The sequence below is a fragment of the Erinaceus europaeus genome, chromosome 8 (genome assembly GCF_950295315.1).
Source record: "Erinaceus europaeus chromosome 8, mEriEur2.1, whole genome shotgun sequence".
NCBI classification, from domain to species: domain Eukaryota; kingdom Metazoa; phylum Chordata; class Mammalia; order Eulipotyphla; family Erinaceidae; genus Erinaceus; species Erinaceus europaeus.
The window spans coordinates 106,834,782-106,854,364 of NC_080169.1; the positions used below are offsets into that span (position 1 = coordinate 106,834,782).

The following is a 19,583-nucleotide window of genomic DNA, read 5'->3' on the forward strand; positions in this document are numbered from 1 at the left end:
GAGTTTGGAGACTAGGCTTGCATTTCATATTATGGAAGAAAAATCACAGAGTTGTTTTTTTTTTTTTTTTTTTTTTGGTACATGAAAAACAACAATGAATTTTAACTGAACCATCTTGCCTTGTGATAAATGATGAGAACATTTTCAACTCCTTAAGCTGGGTCCCTTATGAAGGCCTAAGTAGAGATAGCAATGGTGGCAGAACCAAGGATGACAGAAGTCAGAGAAGGAATTGACTTCCTTAAGCCTGTGAGCCCCTGCCATTCTTTCGTGAATTTGGTCTGCAAGAAAGCTGGGGACAGGTTTCTTTTCTAGACTGAGTGATGCAGTTACAAATCTGGTATCTCTCCTTTACCAAAAACCACCTCCTCTCAAGTGACTCCACATGGACATTAAAGTACTATGGGATATAGAGAAGTGAGAAATGCTCTTGAGTTCACCTTTTTGCACACCTACAAGTTACTGTGAATTTACAAGTGGATTCTATCAATGAATTAGCTTGATCTGCTGGAATGTTAGATGATGGGAATATTCTAAATATAGGAATGTGACAGAAACAAGTTAGAAAACCTTAATCTAATAGGGACCTCTTTAAAATCTCTCATAACTGAACTGAGCATTCTAGTACTTTGAGCCTTTCCTACAAGGTTCCCCTCATCTAACTGTGGTTCTTTGTGTTTGCTTCCCATGCACAAAAAGTGTTGGGAGTGTCCTGGAGCCCCACTTCCCCAAAACCCTGCCCAACTAGGGAAAGAGACAGACAGGCTGGGAGTGTGGATCAACCTGCCAATGCCCATGTTCAGTGGGGAAGCAATTACAGAAGCCAGACCTTCCACTTTCTGCACGCCATAATGACCATACTCCTCCTAGAGGGATAAAGAACAGGAAAGCTATCAGGAGAGGGGATGGGATACAGTTCTGGTTGTGAGAATTGTGTGGAGTTGTGCCCCTCTTATCCTATGGTTTTTGTTGGTGTTTCCATTTTATAAATAAAAATGAAAATAATAATAACAAATAGGTATGTATTCTTTTTAAAAAAGTGTTGGAGAACACAGCAGGGGTTAAAAGTTGCAATTCAATGTCTAGTCAGTGATATTCTTGTATTTCTTTGTATACACCACCAGCTGTGACTGTCCTTCAAATAGATATAAATACAGTGATTTATTTTTATATCTTTTAAAAAATTTTTTATTTATAAAAAGGAAACACTGGGAGTTGGGCGGTTGCGCGGTGGGTTAAGTGCACATCGTGCGAAGCACAAGGACCCGGCTTAAGGATCCTGGTTCGAGCCCTGGGCTCCCCACCTGCAGGGCTGAAGCAGGTCTGCAGGTGTCTTTCTCTTCCCTTCTCTGTCTTCCCCTCCTCTCTCCATTTCTCTCAGTTCTAACAACGACATCAATAACAACAACAATAATAACTACAACAACAATAAAAAACAATAAGAACAACAAAAGGAAAAATAAATAAATATAAAAAATTTAAATAGATTAATTAAAAAAATAAAAAGGAAACACAGACAAAAACCATAGGATAAGAGGGGCACAACTCCACACAATTCCCACCACCAGAACTCTATATCCCATCCTCTCCCCCTGATAGCTTCCTATTCTTTAATCCTCTGGGAGCATGGACCCAGGGTCATTGTGGGATGCAGAAAGTGGAAGGTCTGGCTTCTGTAATTGCTTCCCCACTGAACATGGGCATTGACAGGTCGATCCATACTCCCAGCCTGTCTCTCTCTTTCCCTAGTGGGGCAGGGATAAATACAGTGATTTATTAAGTTACATATTTACTTTTTTTAATTTCTTTATTGGGGGATTAATGTTTTACATTCGACAGTAAATACAATTGTTTGTACATGCATAACATTTCCCAGTTTTCCATATAACAATGCAACCCCCACTAGGTTGCCTGTCATCCTTCTTGGATCTGTATTCTCCCCACCCACCCCAGAGTCTTTTACTTTGGTGCAATACGCCAATTCCAGTTCAGGTTCTACTTGTGTTTTCTTTTCTGATCTTGTTTTTTAACTTCTGCCTGAGAGTGAGATTATCTCATATTCATCATTCTGTTTCTGACTTAATTTCACTTAACATGATTTTTTCAAGGTCCATACAAGATCGGCTAAAAATGGTGAAGTCACCACTTTTTATAGCTGAGTAGTATTCATATATGTGTGTGTGTATACATATATAATGTATGTATATATTACACATTTATGTTTATGCATTGTTGAATGTATAGTCACTTTAGTAAATGATTGATTCAGTGAAGTATAGTCAGCTGTCTTAGCATCTTAATGCACCGTGATACTTTATAAAGGACTCATTTGATTAAAATGTTAGAAAACATTGTTCTGCTATATAAAATGCTGGAGATGAAATCTTTTCTCTGATCCAGCCAGTTAGGGGTAGACTGCCTGAACATATGTTGATTCAACATAGTTATTTGGAATGATTGGAAATGAGACTGTAATTAGAACAACTGCTATGAAGGACACTCTGGAAGTATCTTTTAAATTTAAATGAACTTGTGCTATTCTGCTTCACAATAGCTACCTTAAAGAAGTGCATGCGCAGGGGTGGGGTGGAGGATAGCATAATGGTTATGCAAAGAGACTCTCATGCCTGAAACTCTCTGTCCCAGGTTCAATCCCCCCAAACCACCATAAGCCAGGGCTGATTAGAGCTCTGGTAAAAATAAAAGTAAGTTAAATAATTAAATAGATAAGAAATGCATGTGCACAAGAAGGCAAAATAGCATCTGTTTATAGTAGAGAAGAATTAGGGAGAATCTCACAGTCTATCAGTAGTATTTAAATGAACTGAGAAGAGCCCATGCAGTAGGTGACAAGGATTGAGCATGCTTTTTGAACTGACTCTGTAAAGACCTCAAACGTTAACCTGTGTAACTACAAAGTCATCATAAATACCATGTTTGTGGGGGGAAAAAAAGTAGAAGAGCAAGACTGTAAATGCAAACGTAGTTAACAAGTTTGTCTTCCAGTTGATTACTTAGAGTTCAAAGTAAAAAATATATATTTAGAAAGAAAGAAAAATTATATAACAGTATTGATTTAACTGTACTTCCTTTCACCCTTTGTGAACTTTGAATTTCCCTAAATGCATACCTTATAGTGAAATATCCCCCACCCCCACCCCAGCTTATAAATATCTATTAATTTTTCTTCTTGTATTTTTTGTTGTAGTTGTTGCTGTCTCTTGGACTTCACTGTTCCAGGTGGATTTTTTTTTTTGGATAGAAAGAGTGAGACAGAGGGGGGCCAGGTGGTGGCACACCTGGTTAAACACAAGGACCCAGGTTCAAGCCCCTCATTCCCACCTGCAGTGGGAAAGCTTCACAAGTGGTTAAACAGTGCTACAGGTGTCTCTCTATCTCTCTCCCTCACTATTTCCCCTTCCTTTCCTCTCAGTTTCTCTCTGTCTCTATCCAATAATAAATAAATAAATAAATTTTTTTTTAGAAAAGAGTGAAATAGAAAGGCAGAGAGAGGGGGCAGGGTAAATGTCATAATGGTTATGCAAAGAGACTTTTCATGCCTGAAGCTCCAAAGTCCTAGGTTCAATCCACCACAGCACATAAGCCAGTGCTTAGCAGTGCTCTGGTTTAAAAAAAAAAAAAAAGAAAGAAAGAAAGAAAGAAAGAAAGAAAGAAAGAAAGAAAGAAGAAAAGAAAGAGGTAAAGAAGACATAGCACCAAAGCTTCCTTCAGTGAAGTAGGAATGAGACTGTAAACTGGGTTACATACATGGCAAAACAGCACACTATCCCAATGCATTATTTGCTGGTCTTCTTATTCTATTTTTAAACATGGTTTCCTGATAAGAGATTTTGTTTTGTTAATAAAATACTGTTGCCAGCATTTTTACTTGAAAGGCAATCATGTGTGACAAATAGTCTAAAGGAACAAAATGGGGGGGGGTGAAAAAAAGGAACTATGCCGGGCTTGCTTTGTGGGAGAGAGACCAGGAACTTGTGGCAGCGTGGTAATACAATTCTTTATTCGTGCTGGAGCCCCAGAGTCTGGCATGAGTGCAGCAGGTTAAGCCATGTGGCGCCAAACCGCAATGGCCGCCTCCCCCTCTGCACACCAGTCCTTCTCCAGGTCAGGATGCGGGAGAAAAAAGAGAAGAGGAGAGAGCGAAAACAGGAACAGAAGTGGGATTTATAGGGTAAAACTGGAAGTGGCAAGTTGGGAACAGAGATGGCTGGGAAAGGGGGTGGAGAAAAGAAAGAGCTGGAAGGTAGAAAGTTTCTGTAGGAACAGTTGCTAGGGTTTTAACTGGCGGGATTAATGTACCCTGCAGACAGGGCAGGTCTCGAGGTAGAAAAAAGATAGATCAAAGGTGGGGAATTTTTCAGACAAAAACAATGATTATGTAAATAGGCCATAGTATCAGCAATGGGGGGGGGGAGGGAGCAGGGGGCTGGCTTAATATCCAACAGAAATAGGGTTAACATGCTTCAAATTATGAAGAACGGGGTAAAAAAGTAAAAAGCCTATAAACCAATACTGTAGGCAGAATGATAATATGGCTTTTGCCAATGATATACCAATCTTGAGAAAAATACTTCTTTTAAAATTGTTTTGTTTAACTGTTTACTTTTCTCTTCAAGTTTTGTAGCATATAAATGATGACACTTGTACTGTCTCACTATAACATACAAGTCTTATATTGTCAGCACCAGGTTGTTCTATTGTGCCATAAAATATGTCACATTGTAACATCTAAGTTCCAGATATGCATCTTATATTAAGTTTAAGGTGCAAGGGTCAAATGTATGGTAAAGGATAGATTTGGACTTTCAGTGGAGGTAGTTTTTTGGTAGAAAATATTGGTTTGGAGATGACAGAGAGACAAGAGAATGAGATCCTTACTCCAGAGTCCCCATGGAAGCATCTGCTTCTTCCTCTCATCTAAACCCCGGTCTGTCCAAATGTAAAGACAATTGCTCCTTCGTGATTTTCTTATTTTCTATGTCTGCAATACTGTTATTTGTTTGAACTTTCTATTATAAAAAGAGCACAAAATGTAACAAGATTATCTTGTTACTTGAATAGGCTGAGGCAGAGCTCTGGCAGCTCAAAGTCATTTTAAGTCTTTGGTGTGAAAGCCACAACATTCCAAGAGAACTTTCCCAGTGCTTCGATCTGCTTTTTCTTAAAGTGTAACAGTGGGGCGTTGAAGCAGTGGTTCTGGGGATGGAGGAAAAGCTAGTTCTCTCTTATTTCTTTTTTCCATACTGCTGACACAATCAAATAACATCATGTAATTATTATAGACATTTGAGATTGTCTGACACTTATTCATATACACACAATACACCATCTTTCTCTTGAACATTTGATAAGCCATTTGGCTGCCAGCAACACTGGTCCATATATTTCTGCCAATAGATGAGTCAGTGCAACTACCAAGAGACAAAACATAATGCACCACAGTTAAACTCACTTATACTCAGCATGGGTGGGAAAGCCAGATGTGCATTTTATATGTAGAGAGTTGTTTCATGCGATTATAGAAGCCAAAACTCCTTCCTTCTGCACCCCAAAAAGAATCTTGGTCCATACTACCAGGGGGAAAACTTAAAGGAAGATGACTAGAGGGGTCTGATTCCCAGTCCCACTGGGACCTGGAACTTTTTGTGGGATGAAACCTTTGTTTTTGCACATCACTGAGAAGAAAGAGACTCTGGAGAACACTTGGGGAAGTCAGGTGCTGTTTCACTTATCTGAGAGAGAAGAGGAAAAGGGAAGGACGACTATGGGATGATTTTATTTATAAATGGGATATAGAAAATTGAAGTACATGAACTTGAAAAAAAAGAAAAATATATCTATATAGAAAACCCATAACGATGATCTTCGGAGGACTCTGGTGGTTACTGTTATGTGAGGGGCAGGGGGGAGGACACAATTTAGATGGTGGGAGTGGTGTGGAATTATGCTGCTATTATCTTATAATTTTGTAAATCACTATTAAATCACTAATGAAAACTAATGAAATCACATATCATTCATTGACTCCTAGTATTAAAAAAAAAAAAAGAACAGAAAAAATGGATCACGACAAAATACATTTGATTGAAATTCCAAGGAATTTAGTCTGGTCTTTCTCAGATGACTCAGAGAAGCTTCATTTGTCTCTTTCTGCCCCTGAGTCATCTTGGCCCATCAGTTCTGCATAGTGTGGAACATCAGTGAACTAATTAATGCCAGCATCTTCTGAGGTTTCCCAGAAGAAACTAGTTGACTTGTGCTTTTATTACCTCCCAGTGGGTGGTTAGATCTGCTTTTTACTAGAGGGCCTAACTTCAAAGATGCTTAAATCTTGTGTACAGAAAATCAGAATTGTTCACATTTTGTGTTGAACTAAAGTATAAGGCAGAGGCGACACTATCATTTGGGTGTACAGAGGATTCTGGGTACTCAGCTGAAATTCTAATCTTAGAGAAATTCACAGTCACACACATTACTAGTTTGTCTGTTGTCCTTTTCTGAAAGGCAATTTGGCAGTGTGTATCAAAGAGTTTTAAGAACATACTCTTAAACTTAGGAATTCTGACTTCTTGGAATTTTTTTTCCAAGATAATTAATTGGATAAGTGGTAAAATGTCGCTATCAGGATGTTCATCTGCAGGACTGTTTATAAAGTATCAGTCTGGAAAAAAATTAACTGCCCATCAGTAGAAAACTGGCTAAATTATAGTACATGCATGTAATTACTATAGACATCTACATGTAGAACACTTTGCTGCTAGTTAAACTTTTATATTGCATACGTGAGCTAAACTTCTGGTAGTTGTCTTTCACCTCTTTAGTTTATGAAGCATAATCCCCTCCAGTGTCACCCATTTTGTTCCAAAAGAACAATGTCATCTTTTTAAACTGAAGGATAGTATTAACCTGAATATATATCTCCTAATTTCTTTTTTTAAAAATGTTATTGGTGATTTTAAAAATTAAAAGATAACAGAAGTATAATTCCACACCATTCCCCCCACCACTAATCTCTTAATCGAATAGTTTATTGAGGGATCTTTCAGTTGCTTGCACTTGGATATAATGAATAATTCATCTATGAGTATAGACAACTATATCCCTTTGAATTAGTCTTTTCATGTCCTTTTGATATATATACATCATACATATGTGGACTATAGAGAGTTGAAGCATATGAACTTGCAAAAAAGGAGGCAGAAGAGGAAGAGGAGGAGGAGGAGGAGGAGGTAGAGGTAGAAGAGGAGGTGGTGATGGTAGGGGCAGTAGTAACCAATTGTGAGAACTCCAGTGGTTATCAGTGAGGTTCAGAGGGAGAGAAACAGAAGTTTGGTGAAGGTATTATATGGAACTATAGCTCTGTAACCTTTTAGCTTTATCATCTTATAAACTACTATTAAATCACTAATAAAAATAAAAATTAAGGGAGTCAGGCTGTAGCACAGCGTGTTAAGCGCAGGTGGCGCAAAGCACAAGGACTGGCATAAGGATCCCGGTTAGAGCCCCGGCTCCCCACCTACAGGGGAGTCGCTTCACAGGTGATGAAGCAGGTCTGCAGGTGTCTATCTTTCTCTCCTCCTCTCTGTCTTCCCCTCCTCTCTCCATTTCTCTCTGTCCTATCCAACAACAACAATAACTACAACAATAAAACAGCAAGGGCAACAAAAGGGAATAAATAAAATAAAATAAATTTTTTAAAAAAGAATTGTTTTTTAAAAAATTTAAAAAAATAAAAATTAAGAAAACACAAAATTATATTTTTGTATAGTGTTAAAAAAAAGGTAAATCAAGGAAACTACCTATATTACATATATGTGTATATTTTTTGTGTTCTTTAAAAATATTTATTTATTTCCTTTTGTTGCCCTTGTTTTTATTGTAGTTATTGTTGTTGTTATTGATGCGGTTGTTGTTGGATAGGACAGAAAGAAATAGAGAGAGGTTGGGAAGTCAGAGAGGGGGAGGGAAAGATAGACACCTGCAGAGCTGCTTCACCAACTGTGAAGCGACTCCCCTGCAGGTGGGAAGCCGGGGGCTCAAACCAGAATCCTTAAGCCTGTTCTTGTATTTTGCGTCACTTGTGCTTAACCCGCTGCGCTACCACCCAACTCCCATATTTTTCACTTTTAACAAAATGAGGTATGTATTCAGTTGTCGGAAAGTCACGACACATTTTTGCATAGACAAACAGAAAAATATATGACTAGTTTTCACTTTCTTAAAAGTAAAAAAGATCTCAGTTTGTGTAAGAAAATTTCTGGCAGAAACTATTAACTGTTCACATCTAAGTGGTATGGTCTGGAAACTGGTTTTCACTTTCTCTTGTATATATCTTATTGATTTAAGGCAAATCAATAAGGGTATGTTACTTTTGGAATCATAATACAAAATTTTGAAAGAGAAGAACGGAGCCTGTGGTGATAGCGTGAAGGGTAGGTTGCTGTGAAGGACGCCTACAAGCTAAGAAACCAATATGCTTTGCACTCTGTGGCTAATACAAGAGATTCATGAAGCTGAAAGATTCCCACGTACACCAGGTCATTTAGCATGGACTCAATTTCACTTGTATTCATTCATTCATTCATTCATTCAAGAAAACTAGTCAAGAACATGTCTCTGCCATATTTGATACCCCAGATCACACTCCAAACCTCATACTGGCATGTCCTGTGTTCCATCACTGTGCCTCCACACCATAAGCTGCACACAACTTTAGTTTTTAAAGTATTAAAATCAACTAATATGAGACGCTACGTTATACTAGGTTGAATGCCCAGCACCATTATAAGCCAGAGCTGAGCAGTGTCCCAGAAAAAAAAGAAGGAAACTTGTAGAAGGAAGGAAGGAAGGGAGGGGGGAAGGAAGGAAAGGAAAAGAGGGAGGGAAAGGAGAGAAGGAGGGAGGGAGGGAGGGAGGAAGGAAGGAAGGAAGGAAGGAAGGAAGGAAGGGAGGAAAAAAAATTATCTGGCATTCATTAAGCCTCAACTGGGCATATTGTGAGTCAAAATATTTTGAAAACACTTTTCCCTTTTTTTTTTTTTGCTTTTAACTTTGAAGACAATTTTAATCTGTTCCCTTTATTCATAATCATTCAAATCACTTCCAAGTGTAGCTCTGGTAACTGAGTACACTAGGCAGGGTCTATCCAAGAGAGCAACTACCTGTCAATGGTAAACTGGGACAAGAAAGAGAGAGAAGTTGGAAAAAACTGTGGAGATGACCTGGTTATTCAAGTCACATCCCAGTTATAAATCCAAGATGAATAGAGGTAGAATGTGACTTGGCCTCAGTGGAAAAACCACTTTGTGTCAGAGCTAAAAGCCAGCAACTTAAGTTAAGTGGGAGAAAAAAGAAACTATCTAATATTGGTCAAATGTGAAGGGAAGTTAAAGACTTCAACTGAGATATCACTTAAACAGAGTTTTGGTGTTAGCAGAAGTTGTTCCATATGGAGCACACAAGTCTCTTGTTTGGCTTTCTTTTCTGACGAAGAGCCCAAGTAATGGCCGAGAGATCTGTCACATCCAGAGATAATGGAAGGGCAAGATAAGACTTTCTATTTGGGCTGGGGAGGCAGCATAATGGTTATGCAAACGGACTGCTCCAAAGTCCCAGATTCAGCCCTCCCCACCCCATACTACCATAAGCCAGAGCTGAGCAGTGCTCTGATGTTTCTGTCTGTCTCTCTCCCACCCCCACCCCCACCCCCTGCATCTCTCTCTCAAAAGAAAAAAAAAAAAAGACTTTTTATTAGATTACCTTGAGAAGCGATCCTTAAGGACTCATTCTCCCTGTTGCAGTTAAAGCTGTCTACTGAGAAATAAGCCAAAGGAATATCAGGCCAAGAATCTGAAGATTGAAGCCAAACCACCGGGAAGGGCTTTTGCCTAAAGACTGTGATATGATTGAATTAGAAACAAACATTCGAACCATGTCATGCAGTCACCTCAATTCACAGAGTCCAAAAGTAAACTCATCTCCCTCACTGAGCAGCTTCTCAACTGAGCTTCCTACTAACAGCAAAAATACTGCTCTATAAAATGACTTATGCTGACATAGCCAGAATCTTATTTAGTGGACACACAGAGACAAGGAAATTTAACTCATGGCTATAAGCAAGTCAAAGACCAGTTATAGGAACCAGGGTTTCTGAGTCCTAACCTAGTCTTCTTTTAAATATATCATACTACCTTTTCCCTCTATATTTGCTGGGGGAAAAGATTCAGTTTTATAGCATCACCATAACAATTTTATTACTGAGTAATATTTCTTTCATATTGCTATTTGAGTACTATATACTATTGAATTATAGTTAAGTTTGAAGTAGCAAAAAAAAAAACAACCTTTCAGATTGTTACTCTTGTATTTTTTATTTAACAAAATACCTAGATACAAAAAAGTATATTGTTTGAGGGTGTGGGTGGTGGTGTACCTGGTTGAGCACACGTTATAAAGCACAAAAACCTGAGTTCAAGCCCCCAACCCCCACCTACAGGGGGAAAGCTTTGAGAGTGGTGAAACACTATTGCAGGTGACTCTCTGTCTCTCTCCTTCTCTATCTCCCCCTACCCTCTTAATTTCTGGCTGTCTCTATCCAATAAGTAAATAAAGATGATAAAAGAAAAGTTGTACTGTTTGTGTGGTTAAAGTCAAAAGACAGGGTCAGAAGATAGCTCACACAGTAGAGTGCATGCCTTACCATGTACAAGACCTTGGGTTCAAGTCTCAGCAGATGGCACTAAGAAAGATCCATTGATGGTGGAGCAGTGCTGTGATTTCTCTCCTCTCTGTGAGTGTGTTTCTTCCCTTCCTCTCTCTCACTCTTAAAGAATGAAAAAGTTGTCCAGGAGGTTTCTCAGCGATAGTGTTGTACATTCACAAAGCCCTGGGTTCATGGTTCTACCTCACCCTCAACCCAATTCCAGCACCACACGCACATGCACACGCGCACACACACACACGCTCACTCACTCACTCGCATAGAGTCAAAAGATAGAAATAGATTAAATAAGCTAGTGAGTCTAAAGCTTCTCGTAGCTAGTTTGCAAATTCAACTTAAGCAAACCATAACTGTTCATATTAGGTTCACATTGTTGGTGTAAATTGCCTGGCTTTATAGTTTTGTTTCCTCCCACCTATAAATTATCTCAACTTTATTATTATAACACTATAAACATACAATATTTATATGTCTGGATTTCTCTTTGTGCATGTATACGAAGCACTGTAATGAAAGCACTTTAACTCTCATGTATAAAAGCAACCCTCTCCTAACTCTTGGGCCCATCAGGCCAGCTTGTCCCTGGGCAAGCCATCAATATCCAGGTCTAATTGTCACAAACTAACTAAAATATAAATATTAACTAAAATTGTATATATGTATATATATGTATATGATCTATACATTATTCCTTCAAGTTAGCCATGCAGACCATTTGCTTTTGAGTTTGGGCATTTGCACTTCTGCAACCCCAATTCTTTATTTGGGAATAGATGTTATTATTAAGGGAAGTACACATATATCTGACATAGAGATGTTAATTATTTGGTATCCATAAATGGCCATTAGCTTCAGAGGGAAGAGAAATAAGAAGCATGCATGTGAAACTCTCTGACCTCTTCTTTGTCTCAGTCCATAGATGTCTATACACATGTACATTTGTGGGCTGCCAGCAGGTGTCTAGCATGTGGGTGGTGGGCTACTCAAGGGTGTTTTAGAGAAAAGGGGAACCTTCATGGGAGCTTCACTAACTTTGAAGTGTCCTACTAGCTGCTAATAACACCTTCTTTCTCCAATGAAAAGAAACCGAAAGGAAAAATATCCAAGCACAGAAAATACTATGCTTGACTTTCATTGGCAAAGTGGACTTTATCATCAAACATCAAAGCTCTGCTTTAAAAACTTATCTTGTTCTCTAACCTTTATGGCAATGTCCTATAATTCATTTATAATTCATGAATCAACATGCCAGATCTTTTAGTTAAATGCTTTGATTATTTAGGGCTTAGCACTTTCTTGACTTCTAAATCTTACTGTGTGAATAATGAGCTTAGTCCAGATACTTCAATATGCAAAGACAGATGCATTTTGTGTGGATTTTTATAGCCCCGGTCATATTGGTCATTGTAAATAACCCTCCATAACGACTGAATTAATTATTTTCAGATACTGTGCTTCAAAATTCGAAAAACTAGTGGACAAGGAGGTTGTTCAGTAGTGAAGCTCAGGACTTAAAAACTCAAGGCCCTGGGTTTGACCTCTGACACGAAATATGCCAGAGTGATGATTTGGTTCATTCTCTCTCTTGTTAATAAACATTTTTTTTCTTTTTTTGTAAATGACTTGGTCTTCTGTGGTACAGAACCATCCTTTTAGAACTCTGTAGTTCAGTAAACTGTCACATTCAGAAAAGGGCTCAGGGCTGGTGTCACCAAGAAGCCGGTACAGATGACTGGCAGTTGCCATACTCAGGAAGGTATTTCTGTGATATTGCAGAATCGCCTACCAGAGGAACGATGATGATGAAGAAGAGGCTGCCCGTGAACGGCGTCGCAGAGCCCGGCAGGAAAGACTGAGGCAGAAGCAAGAGGAGGAATCCTTGGGGCAGGTGACTGACCAAGTGGAGGAGAATGCCCAGAACAGGTATGATCCTCTTCAGAAAGGAGACCCTCTAGGTCCTCTCTGACCTAATGAATGGAACATGTGGGGACCAAGGCATTCCCTTCTCGATCAAATGGACTCTTTCCATTTGTCTCATTGGTCTAACCTGTGTTCCTTGATTGAATTGTCAATCTAATTTAGACATCAGGATCCCAAATACTCTTTTCCCTAAGTACACGCCATCCAAATGGCTTTATGTATAATATTTTATAATCTAGTGATTTTGTTTTCAAATATGGTGGGGCCATGGCTCTAAATAAGGAAAAAATATTGTAATCATTACTTAGGCTATTGCTATCTGTTTTAAACTCTCTGTCTTATCAAATAAAAAATTAGAAAAGGAGAAAAAAATTATTTTAATTTTAAATGAAAGGTTGATGGACTGTTTTGTTTTAATTTGTTTTATTGTATGTGTTGGTATGGTGTTGTCAACAGTTCTTTGATTTCAGTCTACTCAGAAAATCGTGAGGGCTTTTAGTGGCACAGCCAGTAGAGCACACACATTGTCATGTGCAAGGATTGGGGTTCAAACACTTGTTCCCACCTGCAAGGGAAAGCTTCACAAGCAGTGGAATTCTGCTGCAGGTTTCTTTCTTTGTCTTTCCCTCTCAATAGCTCCCTCTTCTCTGAATCTCTCTCTGTCCTATGAAATGATAAAGAAAGAAAATAACCGCCCAGAACAGCGGATTCATTGTGTAGGCACCAAGCCCCATTGATAACCCTGATGGAAATAAAAATATCAAAATGAAAAAAAAAAAAGAAAGAAAATTCTGAAGGGAAAGAATACAGGTCTCTTTAAACCAAAATGAATTGGTACGTCTAACATTTTCTGAAAGCATTTTTGAAATAGATGATAAGTAGAATAGATTTAGCAAGGATGTATGTAGATTAGGTAGAGAAATAGACTTTGTCCATGTATGATAAGTGCCCTCCTAACTAAGGAGACATCAGGATAAGGGGTTATAAGTATGTTTTCAGAGATGTAATTCCTGATTTTGAATTTCAACATGACTTTTACTGGCTCAATTAAGTGGAAATTATATATATATATATATATATATATATATATATATATATTCTCTTTTTAATTTTTTTACATTTATTTATTTTCCCTTTTGTTGCCCTTGTTTATCGTTGTTGTTGTTCTATTGCTGTCATCGTTGTTGGATAGGACAGAGAGAAATGGAGAGAGGAGGGGAAGACAGAGAGGGGGAGAGAAAGATAGACACCTGCAGACCTGCTTCACCACCTGTGAAGCGACCGGGCTCGAACCAGGATCCTTATGCCAATCTTTGTGCTTTGCACCACCTGCACTTAACCCGCTGAGCTACACCCGACTCCCCTCTCTTTTTAATTTTTATCTTTATTTATTGGATAGAGATAGAAATCAAGAGGAAAGGGAGAGAGAGCGAGAGAGGATGAGAGACAAAGAGACACCTGAAGCATTGCTTCACCACTCACAAAGTTTTCCCCCTACCAGTGAGGACTGGAGGCTCAAACCTAGGTCCTTTTTTATTGTAATATGTGCACTCAACCAGGTGCACCACCACCCAGCCCCTATAATGTTTATCTTAAGGAGGGCACTGTAAACTCCAGTGAGATAATAATATACTGTGTGGGCATTGTGTCTTGCAAATAGTAATCACTTGATAAATTTGTACTATGATTAAGAAGATGGGGTCCATCTTACAGAAGAGGGCAATGTAGTATTCATGGTGTTTTCTATTTTTGGAGAAAGTAGGAATAGGAAAAAAAAGTTCTGGCAGGTATTTTGGGGTCTTTCCAGAGTTTGGTGATTAGGAGGTGATCAGCAGAGATTCTAAAAGTTACTACTGGTTTTTTAACTCTTATTTTCATATTTTTCACTGTTAGTTATTTTATGCTGTTGAGTGAATACAAAATTTTTTTTTTTTTAAAAAAAGCATATTTGGGGAGTCTGGCGGTAACACAGCGGGTTAAGCGCACGTGGTGCGAAGTGCAAGGACTGGCTTAAGGATCCCAGTTCCAGCTCCCAGCTCCCCACCTGCAGGGGAGTTGCTTCTCAAGCAGTGAAGCAGGTCTGCAAGTGTCTATCTTTCTCTCCCCCTTTCTGTCTTCCCTCCTCTCTACAATTCTGTCTTATCTAACAATGATGACATAAATAACTACAATAATAACTACAACAGCAATAAAAAAAACAAGGGCAACAAAAGGGAAAATAAAGAAATATAAAAATTTTTTTTTAAAAAAAGCATGTTCAGATCTGTGAACATGTAATGTACTTCTGAACTATTACTTACCCACATTAAGAACAGTGTTCTTGAAGCTAACTTAAATTCTAATGAATGTTGACATTATTTATAAATAGTTAAAGGAAGATTTGGTAGAGTCTCTTGATTTTTTTCTTTAGCACTAGAGTACTTGAGCCTGAAAAGCTCTTTGGAGTTTAAGGGAACCTTTTAAAACTGTTGAAATTCAAGTGTGTCTTAAGTATAGGTTCCCCTCTCCCTTAAATTCTAAACTATTTGCATTTTCAGGGAAATTCAACCCTTAGGCCAAGAAAGTTGAAAAATCTACCCTTCCCTCTGCCAGCTCTTGTTGTTCAATGTGAAATGTTGTTTTTCCCAAATCAAGTGAACTTGAACGTCAAAAGGGCCAAGTTTGGTATGAACCATGAAATTTGATGGAGTTTCTAAACATGGCTAGACACAGCCTTCCAACTCTGGTCACAGTTCCTGCTATCACGTGACCAGTTATTTCTTGCCAGTGGAGATCCACACCCTGGCTTTGGTGGTGTCCAGCTGCCTGCATTAGAGAGGGGAAGGACCTGGTACAGTTTGGCACTTCAAGATTTTCTTTTCTCTTGTTTTAAACCCTTAATTTAACTGTTCTTTGATTCATGTTGAAAGAAAGACAAGAGGTCCTCTACTGGTAAAAATCTTAACAAAGAGCATAGAAGGCATATTTATTCATGAGACAACATCAATTACGATAACGAGACCTCAACCTTTAGTAGCTGAGTACAATAACTCCAGGAGGTCCAGGGTGTGTAGTCCAAACCAGTCTGTAGAACTGATCACCTTACCTCTTTCCTCATGACTCTGATAACTACTGGCCTTTGGAGTCCTGTGACCTAGGCAGCAGACAGAAAAAGAATAGAGAATGCCTTTGCTTCTCAGCTGGACACATCAGTTCTGCTCACAATTCACTGAAAGTTACTGGTTATCTGGCGTCATGTATGTTCAAGAAAGAAAGAAGGGGAGAGAATATCATCCTTGGCTAGCCATTGCTTCCTCGTGGCTATGGAAGGAGGCAGATGATTTGAATATTTGTAGACAGTTAGATAGATGTCTTTACTGTGAGGATGGGGGTGATCCCAGGCATGAACATAGAATCTCCACACTATCATGTCTACTTTCTTCCTTCCTGAATACTCTGCATCTTACCAATTCAGATCAGAATTCTAGCAACTATATTCCTCAAAGTAAAAGTCCTTAATAGTCCTCTGTGATTAGATTTAAAACTAATTAGCTCAGCAATCTAGTAGAAACACCTAAAGAAGTCAGCATAAATTTTCTAATCAAGTATTTACTACATAAGCTTAGACACCTTCCTCTCCTACCCCCTACTTCAATTCCCTCAATCACTCTACCTACTCAACTGATTATACAAAAGAGAGTAAGATACTTCCCTGAATCTCTTCTGACAGCATCAGCATTATTACCACCGCTTGATAATCTTTAGAAGAAACACTGTATATAATTGGCCAAGAGATAAACTAGCAAAAAATATTTATCAACTAAAGGACAATAATTGTTCTTTATGACAACTTTTATTACAGTCACCAAACGATTAAGTGCAGTAAAACTGAAGGTTAACTTAGACTCCACTAAAATCCTAGGTGTATTTCCTTCCTAAGTTGAAGTCAGATGCCATAAACCTAATACCAGCTTGGATGCAACAAATGAAACAGGGAAGGCAAGCAAGATACATGTTTCATTCTAAGCAAGTTACCAGAGTAGAAACCTAGAACTGGACTCCACCAGGGAGTTCCAAGACCCAGCACAACAGGTATTTTAGAGTCATCAAAGGTGGTGAGGAGAATTAAGATACTTCTTTATTGGCTTACCATTGGTTCCTACTACTATAAAATTTCTGGAGAAGAGCTGTATACTTTTATTTGTGTATGATATCTCACCACAATCATCACCAAAATTCAGGTACCATTACTCTATCAAAATGACCCCATCTGCCCATTCTTTCTATTCCCCTTTCCCTGTCCCTCTGGTGACCACCATGCTTTTCACCAATTCTAAAAGTGGTTTGTATTGTGTCTTGCCAGTTTGATTGTTTTAGTTACTTATAGTCCACGTGTGAGTGGAACCACCTGATAACTGATTGTCTTTCACATCCTGGTAGGTACATTAACAGAATCAGCTTAGGTTCTATCCATGTTGTTACAAAAGACATGAGTTCATCTCTTTTTTTAAATTTCTTTATTGGGGAATTAATGGTTTACAGTTAACAGTAAAATAAAATACAATAGCTTGTATAAGTGTAACATTTCTCAGTTTTCCACATAACACTTCAAATACCACTAGGTCCTCCTCTGTCTTTCAGGATCTGAATTTCATCTTTTTAAATGACAGAGTACTATTTAGTATTGGTTATATAAGTACAATGTCCCTAGCCTGTCATCTGTTGACGAAAATTCAGGGTACTTCCAAGATTTGGCTATTGTGAAGAGTGCAGCCCTGAATATAGCCTTTCTAACAAATTAGTGCTTTCATATATTTTCAGTGTTTGCTTTATTATGTAACTGAAAAATGCTCATCTAGTTTTGCTACAGAACTATTTCTAGAGTGGATTTTAAGACTCAGAGAATGTTGGGCTTATAAGGTAGATTCCAGGGCTTACAGCTAAACCAAGGACAAAGACTTGTATACAGTTTTTACTGAAATGTAGTAACGTGAACAGGAGGAATGTTATAATGTGCTAACATCTGAGGGTATCTAGCTGTGTTTGGTCCTATAGGTACCTGCTGTAGTTCAGTGTAGCCTGTTCCATGAACCCAGATGACTGTGGTGTTGCTGTTCTGTCCTCCAGTGTGTCCAATGAAGAGGTCAAGACAAGCACCACAAACACTCAGGTGGAGGGAGATGATGAGGCTGCGTTCCAGGAGCGCCTGGCCAGGCGTGAAGAAAGACGCCAAAAGCGCCTCCAGGAAGCCTTGGAGCGGCAGAAAGAGTTTGACCCCACTATCACAGGCACAAGTCTGTCTCTACCCAGCCAGAGAATGCAAAACAACACTGAGAATGAAGCTGCAGAGAAGGAAGAAAAAAGTGAGAGATATGAGCTAGAGGAAACGGAAATCATCACCAAGTCCTACCAGAGGAATGATTGGAGGGATGCTGACATGAACAAGAAAGAAGAGAAAGAGGAAGAAGAGGAAGAGAAGCCCAAGCCAGGGAGCATTGAGGAAAATCAGGTAGAGGTGATTGTAGCAGCAAAAACCCCAGAAACCCAAGAGGAAACCATGACATTGAAAAATGGGCAAACCAGTGTGTCAAGAATCGAGGAGGAAGGGAAACAGGGTTCAGATGAGATTTCTCACAGTGAAAAGATAGAAGAGGAGGAAAGAGAAAAGGCTGAGGCAGAGAGGGTCAGGTTGGAAGCAGAAGAAAGAGAAAGAATTCAAGCTGAGCAAGACCAAAAAGTAGCAGAGGAGAAAGCAAGAATTGAAGCAGAGGAAAAAGCAGCTGCACAAGAGAGAGAAAGAAGGGAGGCAGAGGAAAGGAAAAGGATTGAGGAGGAGGAGAGAAAGGCAGCAGAGGAGAGGCAGCGGGCAAAAGACGCAGAAGAGAAAGCCAAGCTAGAGAAGCAAAAGCTTCAGAAGCAGCTAGCTGAGAAAAGAGAGGCTTTATCAGAGAAAAAGATAAATGGGGAGAAGGTAGCCCAGCCAATAGAAAGGAAGTGGGTGACTGAAAAGAAAGTGCAAGAAGAGAAACTTCAGACAGCAACCCCAAAGAAACAGGTACAGTAAACACGTTGCACCCAGTGTGTGATGCCTGTTACTTCTGAGAAATGTAATACACATTGGATTTGGGGCTGAAGCCACGTTCCTCCTCCCTCCTTCCCCCGTGCTTGCCCACTTGGCAAACTTTTCATTTTTCTGGGCCATAGCAACATGCAAAGACAGAGCAATGGACTGACAGCTAAAAGAGCCACTTGTTTAAGTTCACTGGGACAGCCTGGGAGAAATCATTTCTTTGCTCTGTGCTTCGTTGTTATAAATCCCAGAAAAATGAATGAATCCCAAGACAAAGAATGTGGTACTGCTGTGTTGCCTTATGATTTCCACAACTGCATCTGAACTCCCTCCTTTTAACACCTTGACTCTATCCATAGGTCTGCATGAGGCAAGGGGACCTCAGACCCTCCCTTTACCCATGTGTTTGGGATTTAATCAGCACATAGACAAATTGGGGCAGGAAACTGACCTGTTTCATCATGGTTGGTCACATCATCTTTAAACAGTATTAAGTAATCCCTTTGAAATTAACATGTGAGATAGAAGGGGGAGTAAGTTGAACTGTTATTAAAAAAAAAAAAATGACAAAACCCTGAGTTGCCATCATGTAGACCTGAGCTTCATGTAGACTTGCAGAAAGTCATCTGTGTGGGGTAGCATCAACTTAGAGCTGGCAATTGCCCTTCCTTTACCATCTGGATAACAAAAATGAAGCCCAAGGAAGGATGGAACTAGTCAAAGGGTGGGGATGTTTGCAAGCTACCAGATATTTTATTTTCTGTCTGCAAGGCTACATTAAAGAGTGCTGTACTAACCATCCTCTTCCTGATAGGGGAAAGAAAGGGGGGGGGGGGGGAATACTGCTTACATATTCACCTTTGCAGAAAAAAG

At 39.1% G+C, this 19,583-nt stretch overlaps 1 protein-coding gene across 11 annotated transcripts in view; it reads left to right on the forward strand.

Moving 5' to 3' along the window:
• CALD1 (caldesmon 1) overlaps positions 1-19,583 on the forward strand; it is a 235,695-nt gene that overhangs the window by 182,341 nt on the left and 33,771 nt on the right. For 8 of the 11 annotated variants that reach the window (XM_060196623.1, XM_060196626.1, XM_060196620.1 and 5 more), the window contains 2 exons: positions 12,518-12,664; positions 17,768-18,695. In XM_060196623.1, coding sequence (XP_060052606.1) covers positions 12,518-12,664; positions 17,768-18,695 — 1,075 coding nt within the window. The remainder of the gene's footprint in view (positions 1-12,517; positions 12,665-17,767; positions 18,696-19,583) is intronic. The other 3 variants (XM_060196629.1, XM_060196628.1, XM_060196627.1) reach the window with 2 other exon arrangements.